The sequence below is a fragment of the Sorex araneus genome, chromosome 5 (genome assembly GCF_027595985.1).
Source record: "Sorex araneus isolate mSorAra2 chromosome 5, mSorAra2.pri, whole genome shotgun sequence".
Lineage (NCBI taxonomy): Eukaryota > Metazoa > Chordata > Mammalia > Eulipotyphla > Soricidae > Sorex > Sorex araneus.
In genome coordinates this window covers 376,254-395,806 of record NC_073306.1, presented here as the reverse complement: position 1 = coordinate 395,806, position 19,553 = coordinate 376,254, and the positions used below count along the sequence as shown (strand labels likewise).

The 19,553-nt window shown below is 61.0% G+C and overlaps 2 protein-coding genes across 2 annotated transcripts; both read left to right on the top strand.

Moving 5' to 3' along the window:
- The first annotated feature begins 736 nt into the window (after window positions 1–736).
- Window positions 737–2,326, top strand: FNDC10 (fibronectin type III domain containing 10). Its single transcript, XM_055137821.1, has one exon. The coding sequence runs from the start codon at window positions 776–778 to the stop codon at window positions 1,469–1,471; it is 696 nt and encodes a 231-aa protein (XP_054993796.1). The 5' UTR covers window positions 737–775; the 3' UTR covers window positions 1,472–2,326.
- A 5,406-nt stretch (window positions 2,327–7,732) lies between these two features.
- Window positions 7,733–19,397, top strand: SSU72 (SSU72 homolog, RNA polymerase II CTD phosphatase). The gene is made up of 5 exons (XM_004607037.2): window positions 7,733–7,896; window positions 13,199–13,342; window positions 18,758–18,897; window positions 18,970–19,088; window positions 19,174–19,397. Exons 1-5 carry the CDS (start codon window positions 7,817–7,819, stop codon window positions 19,273–19,275), a joined length of 585 nt encoding a protein of 194 aa, XP_004607094.1. The 5' UTR covers window positions 7,733–7,816; the 3' UTR covers window positions 19,276–19,397.
- The last annotated feature ends 156 nt before the right edge of the window (window positions 19,398–19,553 follow it).

Below are 19,553 nucleotides of genomic sequence, written 5' to 3'. Positions count from 1 at the left end.
TTCCTGAGTGCAGAGCCAGGAGTAATCCCTGTGCAGAGCCAGGTGTGACCCAAAAAAGAAAAAAAAAAAAAAAGACTGAGTTCCCGGCCTTGCACCCAGCTCTGTCCCTCAGAAACAAGGACCGCCCCATCTCCCTCAGCCAGAAGCCCCCTTGCAGTGGCCTGTCCCTTGGCCTGAGAGTGTCCTAAGCGCCGGCAGGTGCGGGCACAGAGGAGGACGTCGTGGGACCAGCCCCGGAGGCAGCGAAGCGCTGCCCTTGACACCCCAGGAAGGCCCCTCCTCTGAGCCTGCTGCGCGGGAGCCCTTTTCGCCCAGGCCCGCCTGCGCCATTCACCCGCAACCGGGCGGAACCGAAGGTCCGTTCCCCTCCTCGCCCGCCCGTCCAGGCAGGCAGGACCCCTCGCGGGGGGAAAGCGCGTCCCGGCCGTCTGGGGCGGCCCCAGAGCCACGCCCCACGCCGCGCCACGGGGGCCGGGCAGCCGGGAGCGCAGGCGCCGCGCGCCCACCCCGCGCCCGACCCTCGGGAACGCGCGCCGCCCGGGGCCGCCCTCCAGGGCCGCGGCCCCGCGAGGGTTAAGGGGGGCGGGGCTCGGGGCGGCCCCGCCTCCGCCGCCGCCGCGCGGGTCCGAGCGCGCACGGGGCGCGGGGGCGGGTCGGAGCGGGCGGCAGAGGGCGCGGCGCGCGGGGCGAGCGCGGGGAGCGGCGGCCCGCGTGACCCAGCGCCCGCGCCGTGCGCCCGCGAGCCCGCGCCCCGCCGCCCCGGCCCCGCCGCAGGATGCGCGCCCCGCCGCTGCTGCTGCTGCTGGCCGCCTGCGCGCCGCCGCCCTGCGCCGCGGCCGTCCCGACGCCGCCCGGCTGGGAGCCGCCGGCCGACGCTCCCTGGTGCCCCTACAAGGTGCTGCCCGAGGGCCCCGAGGCGGGCGGCGGGCGCCTGTGCTTCCGCAGCCCGGCGCGCGGCTTCCAGTGCCAGGCGCCCAGCTGCGCGGCGCACCCCTCGGCCAGCGACTCCCTGCGCGCTAGCGTCCTGCGCAACCGCAGTGTCCTGCTGCAGTGGCGCCTGCCGCCGGCCGCCGCGCGCCGCGTGCGCGCCTTCGCGCTCAACTGCTCGTGGCGCGGCGCCTACACGCGCTTCCCGTGCGAGCGCGTGCTGCTGGGCGCCGCCTGCCGCGACTACCTGCTGGCCGACGTGCACGACGGCGTGCGCTACCGCCTGTGCCTGCAGCCGCTGCCGCTGCCGCTGCGCGCCGACCCCGCCGCCGCCGCCGCCGCCGCCCCGGAGCCCGCCGGCCGCGCCGAGTGCGTGGAGTTCGCCGCCGAGCCGGCCGGCATGCGGGACATCGTGGTGGCCATGACGGCGGTGGGCGGCTCCATCTGCGTCATGCTCGTGGTCATCTGCCTGCTGGTGGCCTACATCACCGAGAACCTCATGCACCCGGCCTTCGGGCGCCCGGGCCTGCGCCGGCAGCCGTGAGCCGCTGGAGCGTCTCCCGACCCCCGCCCGGACCGGCTCCACACCGGCTCGACGCGGGGCCTGCTGGAGAGGGCCGAGAAGTGCCCGGGTCATCGCGCCCCTTTCCCGGCGCCGCAGCCGCCTCCCAGCCCCCGGCCCGAACTGGCCCTGGGGCCCGAGCTGAAGCGCGGGGCGCGGCCGGGGCGCTTCCTGCTCTCACTCCAGAGGCTCTTAAGGGGGCGGGGAGCGGCGACCCCTCCTCCGCTGCTTCTTCACCGCGCGCTTACCGGCTCGAGGGGGACCCTCGGAGCCGGTGTCCCCGCGTCACCCCAGCGGGCTTAGGTTAGCTTCGTGCCTTAGTATGGGAACCCTTGCAGCCGCCCCTGTGCTCTGCCTTCCCAGGGCGCCCGTGGCCCCAGCGCTGGCCTCGCCGCCCCGCAGGAGGCCCCTCCGACCTCGCGGGTGTTGCTGACGCGAGTGTGACGAGCCTGCAGGCGAGGCCTGGCCCAGCGCGAGCCGGTGGGAGTCGGTGCAGGCCGCGGGCAGCTCCCGCTGTCCCCCGTGCGCTCGCGCTGCGGTCCAACGTGCGGGAGTGGGCGGGCGAAGGGCAGCGCCACCTTCGCGGTCGGGGCTGCAGCTTAGGTAGATGCCCCGGGCCCGTCGACCCCCGCTCCGTGGACTGGACGCCCCGCGCGGGCCGAACGAGCCCCCGGATAGACACGTGGCACAGGGTCCCTGGGCTCTGGGCTCCGCCCTCGTCCTCTTGCTGCGGCCGTTAGCGCCCCCAGCGCGCTCCCTACCTCTGTCCCGTGACTTTCCCCCGCCCGCCCCGCTGAGCCTGTGTCCATATCCACACGTCCATCGTCCTCAGACCGAGACGGCGTCTGGTGTGATTCTTTGGGAAGCGGTGGGATGCGGGGAGTTGGGTGTCTGGTTCTCAGCGGAGCTGGCCTGGCCCCTCCACCGGGGTGGGCAGTGCCCCGGAGCTGTAGGGGACAGAGGGCTCCCCAACTAGGTCCCTGGGAGCCCGCAGCTGGCAGCCTGCTCGGGGTGACTCACTTCCGGGGTGGGCGCAGCCGTGGCATTGACAGCTCTGGCGGGGGTGGGGGATCTGGGCCTCCTGCGGCCCTTGCAGGGATTCGTGGGCTGAGAGGGTCGTCAGTGCTGCGTGGTCAGAAACATAAGGCAAGTCCTAGCGTGCTCCGGGCACACACGTCCTGGGACCCACGTCCCCTTCATTGTCCTGAATGGCCCAACTAAACAAAGATCTCTGTGAAAAGGAAGGGTTCGTTCAAGGAACCTCCAGCAGAAGGGCTTGGGCTCATGGGGACAGAGGACGGGGTCCCTCATGCAGGAGCAGGTGCTGTGATAGCTTGTGCGCCCCAACAGACCTCCTGAGGCTCCTGGGGGCGCTCAGCCCCACCCCCAAGCACCCAGATGCACCTTCCCTGCCCGTTCCCCCGGGGTTCCACTACCCATGTCCCGGGCTGCGTCTGCTCTTAGGGGATCGATCCCTTTCTGGGATGGGGACTCCGGGCAGTCACCTTTGCACAGGCTAGAGCTGGACACGTAGCGCTCTGACCTCAGTAATCCAGGTGGTGGAGGGGGAGGGAAATGCCGTTCAGCGCACTGACCAGCTGATGAACAGGCACTGCCTGGGGTCCCTTGGTGGCTGGAGAGTCTCTCCCTGAGCACCTGCACAGCTGCGCCACTGTGGCCCCTTCTAGCCCTCCACTGGGGGCGCCTTCACCCCTTGCCCTGTATATGTGCTGCTGTCCCCACAGGGCTGGTCTTTCTGGGCTCTGGCTGCAGTGGTCTCTGAGTCAGTTTTACAGCCCCTCTTCCCCCAGCACTGATCAGGGATATGGTTGGATCTGGTCTCCAGGACTTACTGGACAGCTCCAGGTGGTCCACCTGGTTTCCAAGAGACCTGGGGCACCCAGAACATCTTGGCCTCTGCCGGGCTGGGGGATATGCCTCCTCCATGTGAAAACCCTCAGAGCTGCACCCTGCAGTGCCCTCAGAAACCCCGCCCCAGAGGGAAGTGACAGGAGCCTGCTCTGGGGCTAGGGGCAGAGTGGGGGAGCACCCCCTAACTTCCTCCTGCCATTCTTTTTTTTTTTTTTTTTGCTTTTTGGGTCACACCCGGCGATGCGCAGGGGTCACTCCTGGCTCTGCACTCAGGAATTACCCCTGACAGTGCTCAGGGGACCATATGGGATGCTGGGAATCGAACCCGGGTCGGCCGCATGCAAGGCAAACGCCCTACCCGCTGTGCTATCACTTCAGCCCCACTCCTGCCATTCTTGAGGCTCTGCTAAAAGGCAGACCTGGGTGAGCAGTGTAGGTGCATATAGGGTGTCTGCTGGGGTGTGTGTGGCCTCTGGTATGGAGATATAATCTGGGGGATCTGGTGTGATGTGTGTAGCCTGAACTGTGGTATGGGGTTTGGGGGTGTTGTGATTGGAGTGGGGTTGTGATCTCTGTTATGGGTATATCTGTATGAGGGTGTGTACGGCATGTATGGTCTGGTGTGGGGGGCTTGATATGTATGGGGGGATGTTATGGGACATGGTGTGGGGGTTGTATGTGGTACATTTGGGGGGAGGTTTGTGCTGTATGTAGGTGTAGAGTGGGTGTGGTGCTGGTGTGTGAAGTTTAGTGTATATGTGTGGGGTATGGTGTATAGTGAGGGAATGTATGTGTGATGTAGGGTGTGGGGTCTGTTAGATGTGTTCAGGGGAGTATTGGGTCTCCCACTTGGAGTATATGGAGTGTTCCATATTGTGCTTAGTCTGTGGTTTGGGGGTGTATGAGGTCTGTGGTTTGGGAATGTGGTCTCTGATGTGAGAATGTACTGGTCTGTGATGTAGGTGGGGGTGTATGTGGTCTCTGGTGTATGTATATGGGGAGTGTGATATTTGGATCTGGTGTATATGGGGGGTTATATGGTCTGTGGTATATGTGTGTGGTGTATGTGGTCTATTACATGTAGGTGGGAGGGCATATGTGGGGTTTGTACTTTGGTGTGGGGGTCTCTAGGGTGTGTGGATGTACACAGGGTGTATTTGTCCTGTGGATGTATGGGCTGTAGTGTATGTATGGCTTTGAGGTGTTTTGTCTGAGAAGTGTGGGTGTGTGTGGTCTGTAGGGGTGTGGTGTGGGGGTGTATGAGATCTGTGGGGTGTATGGTCTGTGGTGTATATGTGCGTCATATGTGGGGGTGTGATCTATATTCTGGTGTGTGAATTGTGTGGTCTGGTCTGTAAATGTGGGTATGGAGTGTAGTTGGTGTGTGGTTTAGGGTGTGGGGTATGTGGTCTACGGTTTGGGGTATGAAATATGTGGTTTGTGGGGTAGATGTGGGAGTGTGGTGTGGGGGGTACAGTAGTGTGTGGTCTGTGGTCTATGGTGTGTGTGAGTTGTGATGTGTGGGTATGTGCTATATGTGAGGGGGGAATTTGGTCTGTGGTGCTGCGTAGTCTGTGGTGTATATATATGAGGTGTGGGGTGAGGTCTGTGGTATGGGGTATGGTCTATGGTGTGTGTGTAGATGTGTGCTCTGTGGTGTACATGTTGGGTGTGATCTATGGTGTCTGTGGTTTATATATGGTCTATGGTGTGTGACCTGTGTGTGTGTGTGCAGTATGTGATGGGATTTGGCCTGTGGTGTATGTATTGGGCTTTAATGTGTAATGTGAAGTGTGTGGTCTGCTGTATGTGTGGGTATGGGGTGTTTGTAGAAGTGTGGTCTGTGGTGTATGTGCAGGGAGTGTGGTCTGTAGCATATGGATGTGTCATGTGTGATCTGCAGTGTAATGTGTGTGTGGAATTTGGTTTGTGGTCTCTGATGTGGGGTATGTGGCCTAGAGTGAGATGTGTGTGTATGTGTAGGGGGAATCTTTTTGTGGGGTATGTTCTGTGGGATGTGTGTGGGTGTATGGGGTGTGGTCTGTGGTCTATGTTAGGAATTTGCTCTGTGGCCTGTGGTGTATGTGCGGGTGGTCTGGTCTATGGTGTGTGGCCTGTGGTATGTATGTGGGGGTGTAGGGGTGGTCTGTGGTGTGTGTGGTCTGTGGTCTATATGGATGTGGTCTGTAGTGTGTGGGTGTGTGGTCTGTGTGTACATGGGGGGAGGAGGAATTTAGTCCCAGATGTATTATGAGGGGTATGGTCTGTGATGTGAGGGTGTGTGATGTGTGTGGAAATTTGGTGTGTGGGGTGTGATGGGGCTATTGTCAGCATGTCACCTACCCTTCCCCACTGTCCCATTCCCAGTTCCTTCCCTCCTTCTAGAACAACGCCCTGTCCAGTTCCCCCACAAGTCTCCCACAGCAAGTGTCCATGGGGCTGTTTGAGGAGCGGAGCCCACCTTCCTCTCTAATCCTGGCCCTGTGAGGAGCACAGCGGTGGATGTTTCCATGAGACCTGCCTGTGGGGCCCCTCAGTGCATGGTCACTTTCTGCCACCTGGGTAAGGCTGACACGAGCTACACATAGAAACTCTGGTGACTGGGTCTGCTGGGGTGCTTGCATGTCAGCCCTCTTCTTCCTGGGCTTCACTTCCCTGTGTTCAAATGCTTGTGGAACTGTGAGCTCTTCCTCTCAGTTTCCTAGAGCGCCACCAGCAGTCTGGACATTCCATAGAAGAGGGCGCTTACGCGGGCAGAGGCGGCCCGTGTCTACTGCCACAGGTGAATGGGTATGAGACAACCTCAGAACTGAGGCCGCAGCAGCCCTCACAGGTTCTGCAAGTGAGCAGTCAGAAGCGGTGCTGGCAGGGGCTTCCTGAAGGCCGGTGCTGTGCCGAGCCTGGGATCCTGGCACGCCCCTCAAAGCGCTCAAGAGTTCTGTCACCAGGTCTTGTATCAGGCTGTATCTTCTTATCACACAGACACTTCTCACAGGGCTGGATTCACTGCAGAGACTTCTGCTTCTGATCAGGCCACATCCACAAGTGGGTGGACATCAGACACTCTTTTGGGGAACACAATTCAGTCCTGGCCTGGAGAGACGGTGCAGAGCTGAGGACTGTCTGCATATGCGGCTGACCCAGTTCAAGTCCCTGGCACCACATACGGACCCCAAGTTACTGCCTCGAGGTTGGGTGTGGACCCCCCAGCAATCCATAGCAGAAGCTCATCTGCCCTCGTGACTAGCAAACACGTGTGCACTGGCTTCCTTACATTTCCTTTTCTTGCAACGTACTCAGCAGTGCTCAGGGGACTGTGAGGTGCTAAGAATCAAACCCAGGGCTAAGCGCCGCTCCAGTCCTTGAGCCACGGCCCCAACTCCATGGGGATGATTTGAGGAGGGCAGTGTTGGGACTACACCAGCCACGTTCAGGGGCTGTTTCTAGCTCTGTGCTCAGGTGTGGTGCTGGGGGTTCAAGTCAGGGTTGGTGGGTGCACACGACGTGCCTTAACCTCAGAGCTATCTCTCCTGTGTCGCAACTGTTTCGTCTTCTTTGGGCCACACCCAGATGTACTGAGGGTTGTTCCTGGGGGTGCTCGGGAGACCCCGTAGGTGACGGGGCCCAGGTCAGGCACCCTCAGACCACCTGTCTGGCCTCGCCATCTTGTTTCCACAGAAACAAAGAGGAACGAGCAACTTCCCCGTGCAGAGGGCTGGCCAGAACCAGAGGGAGAGCTCGTCTTCCTCTGCCACCTGGCGCAGGTCAGAAGCCAACACTGGACCAACCATCCTCGGCAGCCTCCCCAACACACCCCTGCTCTCTGGTGGTCCCGGAGCCCCCCAGGGCGGCCGCGTTCCTGCCTACACTGGGCTACGGAACCCACGGCCACGTCGGGCCCGCGTCGTCTCGTCACTGCGTCCTGCACTCTGGCGCCCCACATGTCGCCCCTACCCTCCGTCCGCGGACGCTGAGCCGCCACCTCTCGACGGCGCTGCTGGAACCCGCAGCGGGGGCGGTCCGCGTCGGCTGGGCTTCTCCCTCGGGCGTCCCGGCCGCCGCCCGAGCGCGCCCGCCCCGGGAGGCTGAGGCGGGAGGAGGCGTTCGGTCGTCAGGCCGCTTCAGGGGCGCGTCAGGCGCCCGCGCTCGCCGAAGGCACAGGCGGGGCGTGCGGGGCGCGGCGGAGACGGGTCGCTCGCGCCGCTCCTCGGAGCCCGGGTCCGCGCCCGCGCGCGCCAGGGGAGGGGCGGCGGCGCCGAGCGCTGGGGTCGGGCAGCTAGGCGCGCCGCGCCGCCAGTGACGGGCCGGAAGCGCCCGGCGCGGCGCGCTGACGTCACGGCTTCCTCCGTCGCGGTGCGATGACGTCACTGCTTCCGTCCGGCGCGCCCGCCATCTTGGCTCCGCGGCGGCGCCGGGCCGGCTGGCAGCGCAGGGCGGCGCGGAGGTGCGGCCGCCATGCCGTCGTCGCCGCTGCGGGTGGCGGTGGTGTGCTCGAGCAACCAGAACCGGAGCATGGAGGCGCACAACATCCTCAGGTAGTGCGGCCGCCGCCCGCCGCGCAGGCGCCGCCAGCGCGCGCCCGCTCCGCCGCCGGAAGTGCCCGGAGGCCCCGCGGGCTGACGCCGCCGCCGGAACCCGGGGCCCGGAGTTCGCTGCTCCCGGGCCATGTTCCGAGAGTGAGGGGCCCCCGCCGCCGCCAACGCCAACGCCCCCGCCCGCACTCAGGCCGCCCGGGACCTCGGGGGTCTCGGTCCTCCCTGCCGTGCCCGGGTCGCGCCCCGCCCGCCGCCCCGACCCGCCGGCCTCGCACAGGGACTTCGGCGGGCGGTCTCGAGGCTCCATCGACGGTGCTCGGGGGTCGCTCCTGGCGGGACGCGGAGGGGAGCAGACGTGGTGTGGGGCTTGAACCCGGGTCAGCCCGGCGTGCTCGACAGTCTCTCCGGCCCCAGGTTTTAAAACGTTTAAAAAGCTCGGCATGCGCCAGAAGACCGGGGGTCCGAGCCCCACACTCCACGTGTCTGCTGGAGACTCCCTGGAACTTAGGGTCTGGAGACACAGTCCAGTAGGTCCGGCCCTTGTCCGGCATTGGACTGACCCCGGCGGCTTCCCCCTCACCCCGAACACCGCCGGGAGTGACCCCTGAGCACAGCCGGGTGTGGCTGCAGAAGCCCAGCCCTAAAAGGAAGTTCGGTATTTGGGCCCCAGGGAGTTGTCCTGGCTCTGTTCTCAGGGGTCCCTCCTGGCGGGCTTGGAGGGCCAGGTGTGGTGTGTGAGGCCAAAGCCCTCCGCACTGCCCCCGCCCCTTCACGTTGCGTGGGGCAGAGCATGGAAGCCCCTGGCTCAGATCCGGGTCTGCCCTGGGTGTCACTCGCGTATTCTGCACGCTCGCCTTTGTGGGGTGCCAGAGCTGGACCGGAGGAGTCGGGCCTGGGTTAGGGAAGTTAGTCTCCGATGGCCTCCGTCTGCCCGGCTCTCGGGACAGGTTTTGGGACAGGTGCGGGCAGAACTGCGTGTTCGGATCTGCCTCTCTGTTCTGGCCGGGGCCAGGCAGGCTCAGGAGAAGGCAGAGGCGGTAAGTGTGGGTAAGTGCCCGTTGTTACAGGCTTATTTTATTTTTGTTTTTTTGGCTTCATTTGGCAGTGATCTGCCCTCAGGACTTAATTCTTTATTATTATTATTATCATCATTTTATTATTCTTTCTGGGTCACACCCAGCGATGCACAGAGATTATTCCTGGCTCTGCACTCAGGAATTACTCCTGGCAGTGCTCAGGGGACCATATGGGATGTTGGGAATTGAACCCAGGTCGGCCGCATGCAAGGCAAACGCCCTACCACTGTGCTCTCGCTCCAGCCCCTCAGGACTTAATTCTTGCGGGGCTCCGGGGACCATATCGGACGCCAGGGATTAAGCCCGAGTTGGCTCAGTGCACGCTGTAACGTCCCTCTGGCCCCAGGAGGCATTGCAAGGGGCCAGGTCTCACAGAAGAGGGAACCAGGCTCTCTCCTGTGTGCTGAAATAGTGATACTGTTGCCAGAAACACTGTAGAAACCTGGAGGCCAGCGGCCAGACCATTGTGTGTCTTTCTAGGTCCTTCTCACCCTGCTGCTTCAGGGACACAGCCCTGCTCTGACTCACAGCTGGTCTGGGTGAGCCACACAGGTCCCGGAGCCTTTTCCCTCCGAATGGCCGTCAACAACACGTCTGGCCCAGGCCCTTTGTCTTGTCTGTGGGCCACCCCTGGCAGTGCTCTAGGCTTATTCCTGGTTCTGTTTATGGATCGCTCTTGGCCTGTTCGTATGGTGAGCTGCCTGGGGTGCCCTAGCTGCTGTCCAGCTCTGCTGCCCTGGCACCCTTTTCTCTGGCCTCACCATATCAGCAGTCTGTTTTAGAGGAGCCTAGCTTTTTTTTTTCCTCTTTTGGAGTCATATCCAGCAGTGCTCGTGGATTACTCCTAGCGGTTCTCGAGGGACCATATGAGATGCTGGGAATCGAACCTCAGTTAGCTGTGTGCAAGGCAAAAAGTCCTCCCCGCTGTGCTATCTCTCTGGCCTGAGCTAGTATTCTTCCCCTCTTGTTCTCTTTCTGTGACTCCCCAGAGGCCAATCCAGGACTGTGTCAGGTATAGGTATCCTTAAGCTTCCCTCCATTCCCCAGGACGCTCAGGCGTAGGCATTTTTAAACTCTCCTCCTTTTGGGGGCTGGAGTGATAGCACAGCGGGTAGGGCATTTGCCTTGCACACAGCCGACCCAGGTTCAATTCCCAGCATCCCATATGATCCCCTGAGCACCACCAGGGGTGATTCCTGAGTGCAGAGCCAGGAGTGACCCCTGTGCATCGCCAGGTGTGACCCAAAAAGCAAAAAAAAAAAAAAAACAACTCCTTTTTCCCAGTGGCAATTTTGGAAATGCCCCTCTGGGCGTCGTTTCCATCTTTCCATGGTGGTGCCAAGACTTTAGCTCTTCTTAGTCTTGAGGTTTGAGATTACTTTATGTCTTTCATCTTTCAGAAGTATGATTTGTATCTTGTTGGGATTATTTGCAGGGCTTTAAGGCATAGTTAGGAAATTTATGTGATCATTTGCTTTCGTGAACTGTGTGAGTTAGGTTTAAAAGTACTGATTGATGGGCTGGAGTGATAGTACAGTTAGGGTTAGGTTCTTGCCTTGCGTTTTGCCTATCTGGGTTCAATCCCTGGGACCCCCTATTCCCCTGAGCACCACCAGGTATGACCCAAAAAAGAGAAAAGGAAATGCTGATTGTGGGGCCAGAGCAGTAGGACAACATGTAGGGTCCCTGCCTTCCATATGGCCTGCCCAGTTTCAATCCCGGCTCCCCCTGTGGTTCCCAAACCCTGAGCACAGACCCAGGAGTAAGTCCTAAGCACCACTGGGTTGGCCCACGAAGGGACAACAAAGCAAAAATAAAAGTACTATTTGTTTGTTTGGTTTTTTTTTTTCCGCTTTTTGGGTCACACCCAGCGATGCTCAGGGGTTACTCCTGGCTTTGCACTCAGGAATTACTCCTGGCGGTGCTTGGGGGACCATATGGGATGCCGGGGATCGAACCCGGGTCGGCTGCGTGCAAGGCAAACGCCCTACCCGCTGTGCTATTGCTCCGACCCCAAAAGTACTATTTGTGAGGCTGGAGAGAGTACAGCCGGGAGAACACTTGCCTTGCCAGTGGTTGACTGGGGTTTGGCCCCCAGCACTCCATAGGGGCCCCAGTCCCTCCCAGAAGTAATACCTGAGCACCCTGGGTGTTGCCCCAAACCAAAAATAAAAAGTGCTGTTTGTAGGGCACAGAATAGCGTAGGGAGAAAGGAAAGGGGGGCTGTGCCCACAGCTGCCCACACAGCCAGTGCACTGGTCCGGAGGGGTTAGGTGCAAGATGACTCTGGGGCAGGCCTGTGAGGGGGCCCATCTTCTCGGGGTCTTTCAGGGGTCCTTCAGGGCTTTGGGTGTCAAGAGCAGTAAATGATGTGCCTCCCTACAGTTCAGGGCTGCTTTGGGTTTGGGCTGCACCCTGGCCCTGCTCTTTAGTGACCCCTGGTGGTGGTCAGTGTTGAGGCCTGATCCAGGTCAGCTGCTGGGTGGTGTGGACTGTGGAGATGGTTTGTCCAGGGCTTCCAGACTGGTTGGGGGGAGGGTGGGCAGGGAGAATGGTCTGGCTCTGCAGCACAGCGGGGGGCCAGCAGGCCTGGACACAGTAGGCTGCCTCCTGGCTGTGTCCGAGGTTCTGAGAGCCAAGAAGCGTTTGTGGAGGGGGCGGATGTGGAAGAGGACACTGCCTCCTCCCGACAGCCTCAGGGGTTCTGATCCTGAGGGGACTCTCCCTCCTCCCCTCCCGATCTGGGGCTCCTCAGGCCCCAGGCAACCACCAGGAAGCCCCATCTGGAGTGCTGAGGGGCCATTTGATATGTGCGTGTGCCAGCAGGCTTCAGGCCCGACCTCATGGCTCGTCTCCCCGCACTGCTCCGGCCTCTGCCGGTGGCTCCCGTGCTTCTCATCCCCACAGCAGCCCTGGAGGCCAGCCCTGCCGCACATGCCCCCATTCCTTCTGCTGGGTTACAGACACAGTGTCCGGTCACAGAGACTCATGGGGACGGATGGCCCTGTGGCCACCAGGCAGCAGGAGAGGTCCCAGGTCCTGGGGGAAACAGTTTTGCATTTGTAAGCATGTATTGGGAAGAGCAAGGACTTTATGTTTGCAGAATTTAGGGACTTACGGGGGTGTCCTGGGGCTGTGGACACCTCCTGTTCCTGCTGTGCTCCTCAGAAAAGGTGGGGGGTCGATATCCCTGTGTCCCACGAGTGAGGTCAGCACCGAAACATTCACTGTGCCCAGAAAGTGGTGGGCACTGGCCAGGGGTCCCCGTGTCCTTTCTTATGGCGAAGGCCAGCTGCAGCTAGAACTCCAGCCTTTCACCTCCAGACGGCCTTCAGAGTCCTTGCACTGCTGGAGGGCAGGGGCGTCTGTGCACTCCGGGGAGCCTAGGGACCCTTCGAGAAGCACGTCTCTTCAGCGTGTCCTTCGGGCTCCTGGGGCTGGGAGGCAGCTCAGGATTGTCTCTGAGGACGAGCATGGACTGGGCAGGCCGTGGAGGTCACTGCTGATGGTCTTGGGTCCCAGCTGACTGCCCTCTCTCCACCCCCCTGCTCTGAAACCTGAACCTCAGCTCCCAGCACATGGCCATTCCTGATGGGCATTGGGAGTGGTATGGAGTCACTAAAGTGGCAGGGCTTCAAGGCATGGTTGATAGGTGGACACTCCAGCTCGATGTGCTCTGTCATCCTGGGATTGTGGTGGCCACTCCCTGTCCTCTGCCACAGGTGCTGCTGTGAGGGTGGTCCCACAGGGCCGGGGAGTGCACTTCCCCAATCTGGGGGAGGACGGCAGCACTGCAGGCACCACAGACCTTCACCGCGGTCTGGAAGGACCCGTGGGAGACAAAGATGAGCGTGGAGAGAGCTCATCTCGCAGGTCTGGGGCCGGGGAGAGGGTTAGGCATCCTTGTGGGGACAGCACAGCAGCCTGGGCCCTGAGCCTGCACCTCGCCAGCCCGTGTCTGATGCTGTGAAGCCCGGCATGGGGCCGGCTCACCTGCCTGGGGAGCCCCACTGCAGGGCTTCATGCTCCTGGAGGGGGTGAGGTAACCTCCTCTCGCCTGGGATGCAACTGGCTGCAGAAGGTGGGAGGTTCTGAGAGAAGGTTCTAGATGGGAACATTTCCTCCAGTCAGTACCCACAACTGCTCAGCTCCCTCATTCCCTGATTTTGGACGCTCTGGTCTTGCATCATCCCATTGGAATTTCTTTCTCCATTTGTGTCTTTCAGCAAACGTGGATTCAGCGTCCGCTCCTTCGGGACAGGAACTCACGTGAAGCTTCCCGGGCCTGCCCCTGACAAGCCCAATGTTTACGATTTCAAAACCACCTATGACCAGATGTACAACGACCTGCTCAGGAAAGACAAAGAGCTGTATCCCGTCACCCCAACCCTGGTCCGACAGGTGTGCCTGCCTGGGGGACAGTGACAGGTGTGCTCACCCTGGGACAGTCTGACCGGCGTCCCCTCCTCAGGACATTTTGACTGGTGTGCTCCCCTGGGACAATCTGACCAGTATACCCGTCCTGGGACAGTCTGACCGGTGTGTTCTGGTTTAGGCATTGTGCTGACCCCCTGAGGGGCACCTGAGAAACTATCCATGCTATCTGGGCAGACAGGGATTGGCGAGTAGCAGCGGGCTTGCAGAAGCAAATGGCATCCACGGTGGCAGATGGGGCAGGACTGTGGGGGGTCTGCAGCCTCCGTTGAGCAGTTTCAGGATCAAGAGCTGAGTCCTGCACCTCAGGCCGTCCCTTCCTGAGCCGCACACAGGTGGGTGGTAGAGCAGGGTGGCATGATGGGACCCTGGCGGCTCCTGTGGTTGCCCCCGGGTGTTGTGCCTGGGAGAGCGGCTCCCGCTGGGGACCAGGGCTGGGAGGTGGCCGGGCTGCTGGCACAGGGCTGGGCCTTCTCTCGTGAGCAGATTCATTGTCCTCCCCTGAATTGGTGGATGAAGACACCCACCTGGGAAGCTCTCCCTGTTAATGAATGAGGAGCGTCATCTCTTCGAGGGTGGATTAGGGAGCAGGGAGCTGGGAGGCGGTGCCTGAGTATCAGAAATGACCGTCAGGGTTGGGGCCTTATGGCAGCAGGTAGGGCGTTTGCCTTGCACACAGCAGACCCAGGTTCCATCCCAGCCCCCTCCCCTGTCCTGAGCTGTTCAGTACGTGCAGCTGGTTCTGGGGGCAGGTGGGGGCCAGGCTGCAGGCCTCAGGCGCCTGTGTGGCCCTGAGCCACACACCCTAGATAGCAGGGCCCTCTGCTGTGCTTCCTTGGCTCACCCCCTGGAGTTCCAGGTTTGCTTCTCCCCATGTTCTCCCTTTTTTGTGTGTTTTTTTTTTTTTTTTTGGTCACACCCAGAGATGCACAGGGGTTACTCCTGGCTCTGCACTCAGGAATTACTCCTGGCGGTGCTCAGGGGACCCTATAGGATGCTGGGAATCGAACCCAGGTCAGCCGCATGCAAGGCAAACGCCCTCCCCGCTGTGCTATTGCTCCAGCCTTCTCCCCATGTTCTCTTATATTGACCTGGCCTGCGTGGGGAGGCCAGAGGCAGGAGATGGGGGGAGGGGTCATTCTCTGCTGTCCTGCGTCCCTGATTTTTTCTGTGTTTCACACCGCAGCATCACTGACTCCTAGCTCTGCGCTCAGGAATTGCTCCTGGTAGACTCGGGACCATCTGTATAGGGTGCCAGGGATCAAACCGGGCAGGGCCCTACACGCTGAACAATTGTTTTCTTTCCTTTTTTCTTTTTTGTTTTTTTGGGGGGTGTTCAAACCTGGCGGTGCTTAGGGGTTACTCCTAGCTCTGCACTCAGGAATTTCTCCCGGTGGTGCTTGGAGGACCATATAGGATGCCAGGGATTGAACCTGGGTTGGCCTCATGCAAGTCAAATGCCCTATTCTCTCTCTGGCGTTTTTAAAATTTTTTATTTATATTTTTGCTTTTTGGGTCACACTCAGAGTTGCACAGGGGTTACTCCTGGCTCTGCACTCAGGAATTACTCCTGGCAGTGCTCAGGGGACCATATGAAATGCTGGGAATCAAACCTGGGTTGGCCATGTGCAAGGCAAATACCCTACCCGCTATGCTATCGCTCCAGCCCCTCAAGGTAATTTTTATTGAAACTTACTTAGGAATATGTGAGGGGAGAGAGAACGGGCTTTTCCAGAGTGAAAATAAGGGTAACGAGCAAAGAAATAAGACAAGCAAGCAACATCTGTACTCCAGGGAGAACATGGGCTTGTAGAATGAGCTCGGCCCCAGCTTTTGAGGGATTTTGGTTTTGGTTTTTGTTCTGAATCCTGCAGTGCCCATTGCATACTCCTGGCTCTGCGCAGGGATCATTCCTGGCAGAGCTTGGGAGACGTGGGGTGCCGGGATCAAACCTGGGTGACTATGCAAGGCGCACATAGTCAAAATCCCCCTCCCCGCTATCTGGGGGATTTTTAGAAATTTTTTTTTTCCCCTGCCCGGCCCCTAGAAACGGTTTTTGTTGGCTGAGGTTCTGTGACTTCCCTGGACATATTCCCAACCACACCCACCACCTGTCTGGGTGCCTTGTTTCTCAGCCTTCAGCTCAGCTCTGATTGTGTGTTCTGGCCCCACTCATTCCCTGCACAGTGAGAACCCCTTTGCCCCACACCCAAGGCCACCCCAGGTAGGTGGCTCTCCTGGGGCTCCCCCTTGGTCTGCTGACAGCACAGACACTGATGCGCATCACCCTTGCGTCCTGTCTGGACGCCTCAGAGGGGACGATGGACCTGGGCCCTGCATGCACAGCCCTCGACTCCCCCAGACATGGCCTGCGGCAGTGCTGGCAGTGCTGGTCTGGACAGTGGTTTCTCTCCCAGAGCTTTGGGACATGGCCCAGGCCAGATGGTCTTTGCTTCGTTCCTGTCAGGGCTCACTTCATCCCCTCCTTTGCTCTGAGGGGCTTCTTTGGATTGGGTGATCTCTCGCATGGTGGCAGGGCTGTGTCCAGGTCGGAGGCAGGAGGCACATGGGTCTGCTTGGGCCCCAGACAGCAGCTGGGGAGTGTTCGGGCGCTGGGGGCTTCTCTTTCTTCACTAACTGCTCCTGCAGGCACAGCTTAGGGCTGGGGCCTCTCCAGACCCCTGGCCACCACATCTGAGTCCCCTCATTTGGTCTTGGGGCACATGTGTGTTGTAATAGCCATAGGTGTTGTCTTTCTGGCAAGGGACACCCTAGGGGAGTCAGATCCCAGATTCAGCCTGTGGTGTGGGGCTGGCCCTGTGTTTTTGGGTCCAAGGGGGGAATTTTTGTTCCCGAAACCAGTATGACCGGGGCACCTGCTGGTCCCTCTGTTCCCTGTATGCTTGGCTCACTCAGGAATGCCCTCTGCCCACCCAGAGATGCCAGGTGGCCTAGGGACAGGGAGGCAGGATTCTGTGAACCCCCGTGCACCCTTGTCCTGGCAGGACATTCTGGAGCCCCCTCACACATGCAACTCGGGCCTGAGGTGGACTCACAAAGGCTCTCCAGGTTGGGCATGCGCTGCCAAGCCCTGAGCCCAGGCCTCCTCACTGAAACTCGACCAGTTGGTGGGAGAGTCAGCCTGCAGGAAGAGCGTGTTCCAGAACGGGGTCCCCAGGGGCCATGTTCTGACGGTCTGATCCCACTGGGGTCTGGTCTGACGCCACTTGGTGAGTGCATGTGTGTACGTGGGGGGGCGGGGCTGGTTTGCCACCACCTGGTGAGAGAGAGAGTGAGTGTGTGTGTGGGGGGGGGGGGCTGGTTTGCCACCACCTGGTGAGAGAGAGAGAGTGTGTGTGTGTGTGTGTGTGTGTGTGTGTGTGTGTGTGTGTGTGTGTGTGTGTGTGTGTGTGTGTAACTAACTCTCTACTATGAGCAGTAGATGTTTCACCGGGAGGGTGGGAGCTGTACTCACTCTAGACCCGCCCTCTGGCGTTGCGCCCAGAGGACAGACAGGCTGGGCTTAGGAAGCGTGGCCCGCTCTCAGCACTTCAGGTTCAGACTGTTGGAGAGACTTGTGTGACCGACTTAGGGCTCCAGATTCTAGAATTAGCGGGTTTTCTTTTTAACGGCTGGTGATGCTTAGGGGCCACAGTGTGCCAGGAGTCGGCCTGGCCCCTGCACCACCTCCTGGCTCCAAGATGCAAAATTCCTCAGGCTCTCAGCCTGTTTTGTTTTGACAAAAGGAGGTGGGGTTTATTCAAGAGCAAACACGGGAGCTGGAGACAGTTTCACAGTGCATTTCCTTGCAGTTCAGGCCCGAGAGCTAGAACAGTGGGTAGGACACTTGCATGCAGGCGCCTGACCTGGTTCCGCTGGCACCTGTGTCCCCGAGCACCTCCAGCATGCCACCCGCCCCCACCCACCCATCCCAGACAGTGCGCCCCAGCACCGCGTGGTGGCCTGGTCAGCCCCGTGCCTGAGAGCTGGAAGGTGCACCCCTGGCCTCCAGAGCACCACTTGGGAGACCAACAAGACCCCCAAATTCTGGCTTTCCTTCAGGTGAGAATAAACTGCTTCACCCTCTCCTCCCAGTTCCACGCTGTCAAGTACTTGTGTCTTTGTTGGGTTTTTTGTTTTAGTTTTTTGTTTGTTTTTGGGCCACACTCGGCAATGCTCAGGGCTGACTCCTGGCTCTGTGTTCAGGAATTACTCTTGGCAGTTTTCAGGGGACCGTATGGGATGCCAGGGATTGAAGCTGGGCTGCCCACATGCAAGGCAAAAACTCTTCCCACTGTCCCATGGCTCTGGCCCCACAGTGTCAGTACCACCCACTCTCTGGGCACAAGTTGCCAGGCACTGGGTACTGGGTGGGCCTCGGCCCCGACCTCCACATTCCCTCCTGAGGGGAGTCGTGCCTTGCAGCAGCCCTATTTCCTGACCCAGCCTGTCTGTCTCCAAGTCGCCATCGAGGCGGGCCCGTGTTACCTGCTCTGGCTTGGGCTCCCACACAGACACATAAACCTCCCCCCGCACCCCGAATCAGTGTCCACTCCGCGTGTGATGACCCTGGGTCCTGCAGGTGCCCTTCTGGAAACGAAAGGGGTATTTCTGGGACACAGGATGCTGGGGGCTTAACGCAGGTACCCTGCGGGCTGTACTGTGCTCGGGCTCGTGTGGGGCATAGTGTTGGTTGGCTGGACCCCTCAGAGTTGTCCCTGAGCCCCCTTACAGCTGCTTCCTGATGGGGCTGTTCTGGGCCTTTGCCCCCTCCTGGCCAGGCACACTGACTACCAGCTGCTGTTTCTTGGGCGGGGGTGGAGGGGCGTTCCAGTGATTGTGGGCCCATTAGTTTAAGGTCCCAGGACTGCTGTGGTGTCAGTGACCAAACGAGGGGCTCTGCACTATCCAGGTGGGATCTGTGGCGTAGGGTGGGTCAGCACCCCAGCTTGGAGGGGCACGTTGAAGGCTGGGCTGTCTGCTCCCAGGAGCAGGCACTGGGCCTCACGTGGCTGAGCTGGCCGGCTTCTGCCCTTGCTACCTTGGCAGCCCACGGTTGCAGGGGATGATACATCTGTGCCCTCTGAACTTGCCGCCTGTCCCCCAAGACTGCTTATGTCCCAGAAGCTTTGTCTCCTTCATAGGGGTTCTGTGCCCTCTTTCACTGCCACACCCTTCCCCAGGGCCACTCCTGGCTCCCAGGACAGCCCGGGAGGGACTGAGTTAGGGACAGGTAGTGCTCAGAAAAGGGGAGAGTGCCAGCACCCTGCATCCTGCCTCATGGGACACAGCTGCACGGGCCGGGTGGGGTCAGGCCGCGCTCTGGCAGGAGTTCCTTAACACCGCGCCAGCTACACGCAGAACGGAATCCTTCACATGCTGGACCGCAACAAGAGGATCAAGCCCCGGCCCGAGCGGTTCCAGAACTGCAAGGACCTGTTCGACCTCATCCTCACGTGTGAGGAGAGGGTGTATGACCAGGTGGTGGAAGGTGAGCCCCGCCTGCACGTGGGGGCGGGGGAGGGGGGCGGGGCGCGGCCTGCCCTGCTGACTGCCCCCACAGACCTCAACTCCAGAGAGCAGGAGACCTGCCAGCCGGTGCACGTCATCAACGTGGACATCCAGGACAACCACGAGGAGGCCACCCTGGGCGCCTTCCTGATCTGCGAGCTCTGCCAGTGTGTGAGTATGGAGGGGCGGCAGGGCACGCCCGGGGCCCCGCGCGGCGGGGGTCCCGGCCGGGCGCCCACTCGTGGTCTTCTCGCAGATCCAGCACACGGAGGACATGGAGAACGACATGGACGAGCTGCTGCAGGAGTTCGAGGAGAAGAGCGGCCGGGCCTTCCTGCACACGGTGTGCTTCTACTGAGCGTCCCCGCGGGGCCGGCCGTGTGTCCACGCGGGGCCCGCGGGGGCCGCGGGGCCGGGCGGGCGCGCTTCCGCCCCGCGCCCGGGAGCGAACACTGAGATAAAGTTCTTTCCTTCCCCACGCGCGTGGCTGTCTCCGTGTGTGTGTGTGTGCGTGGGCGCCGGCGGGCGGGCGGGGCGGGCGGGGGCGCGCCGCGGGCGGGGGGCGCGGGCGGCCCGCGGGCGCGCTGACCTCGGACGTCCGGCGGCGCCGCCCAGGCCGGCCCGTCCCGCCGCGGC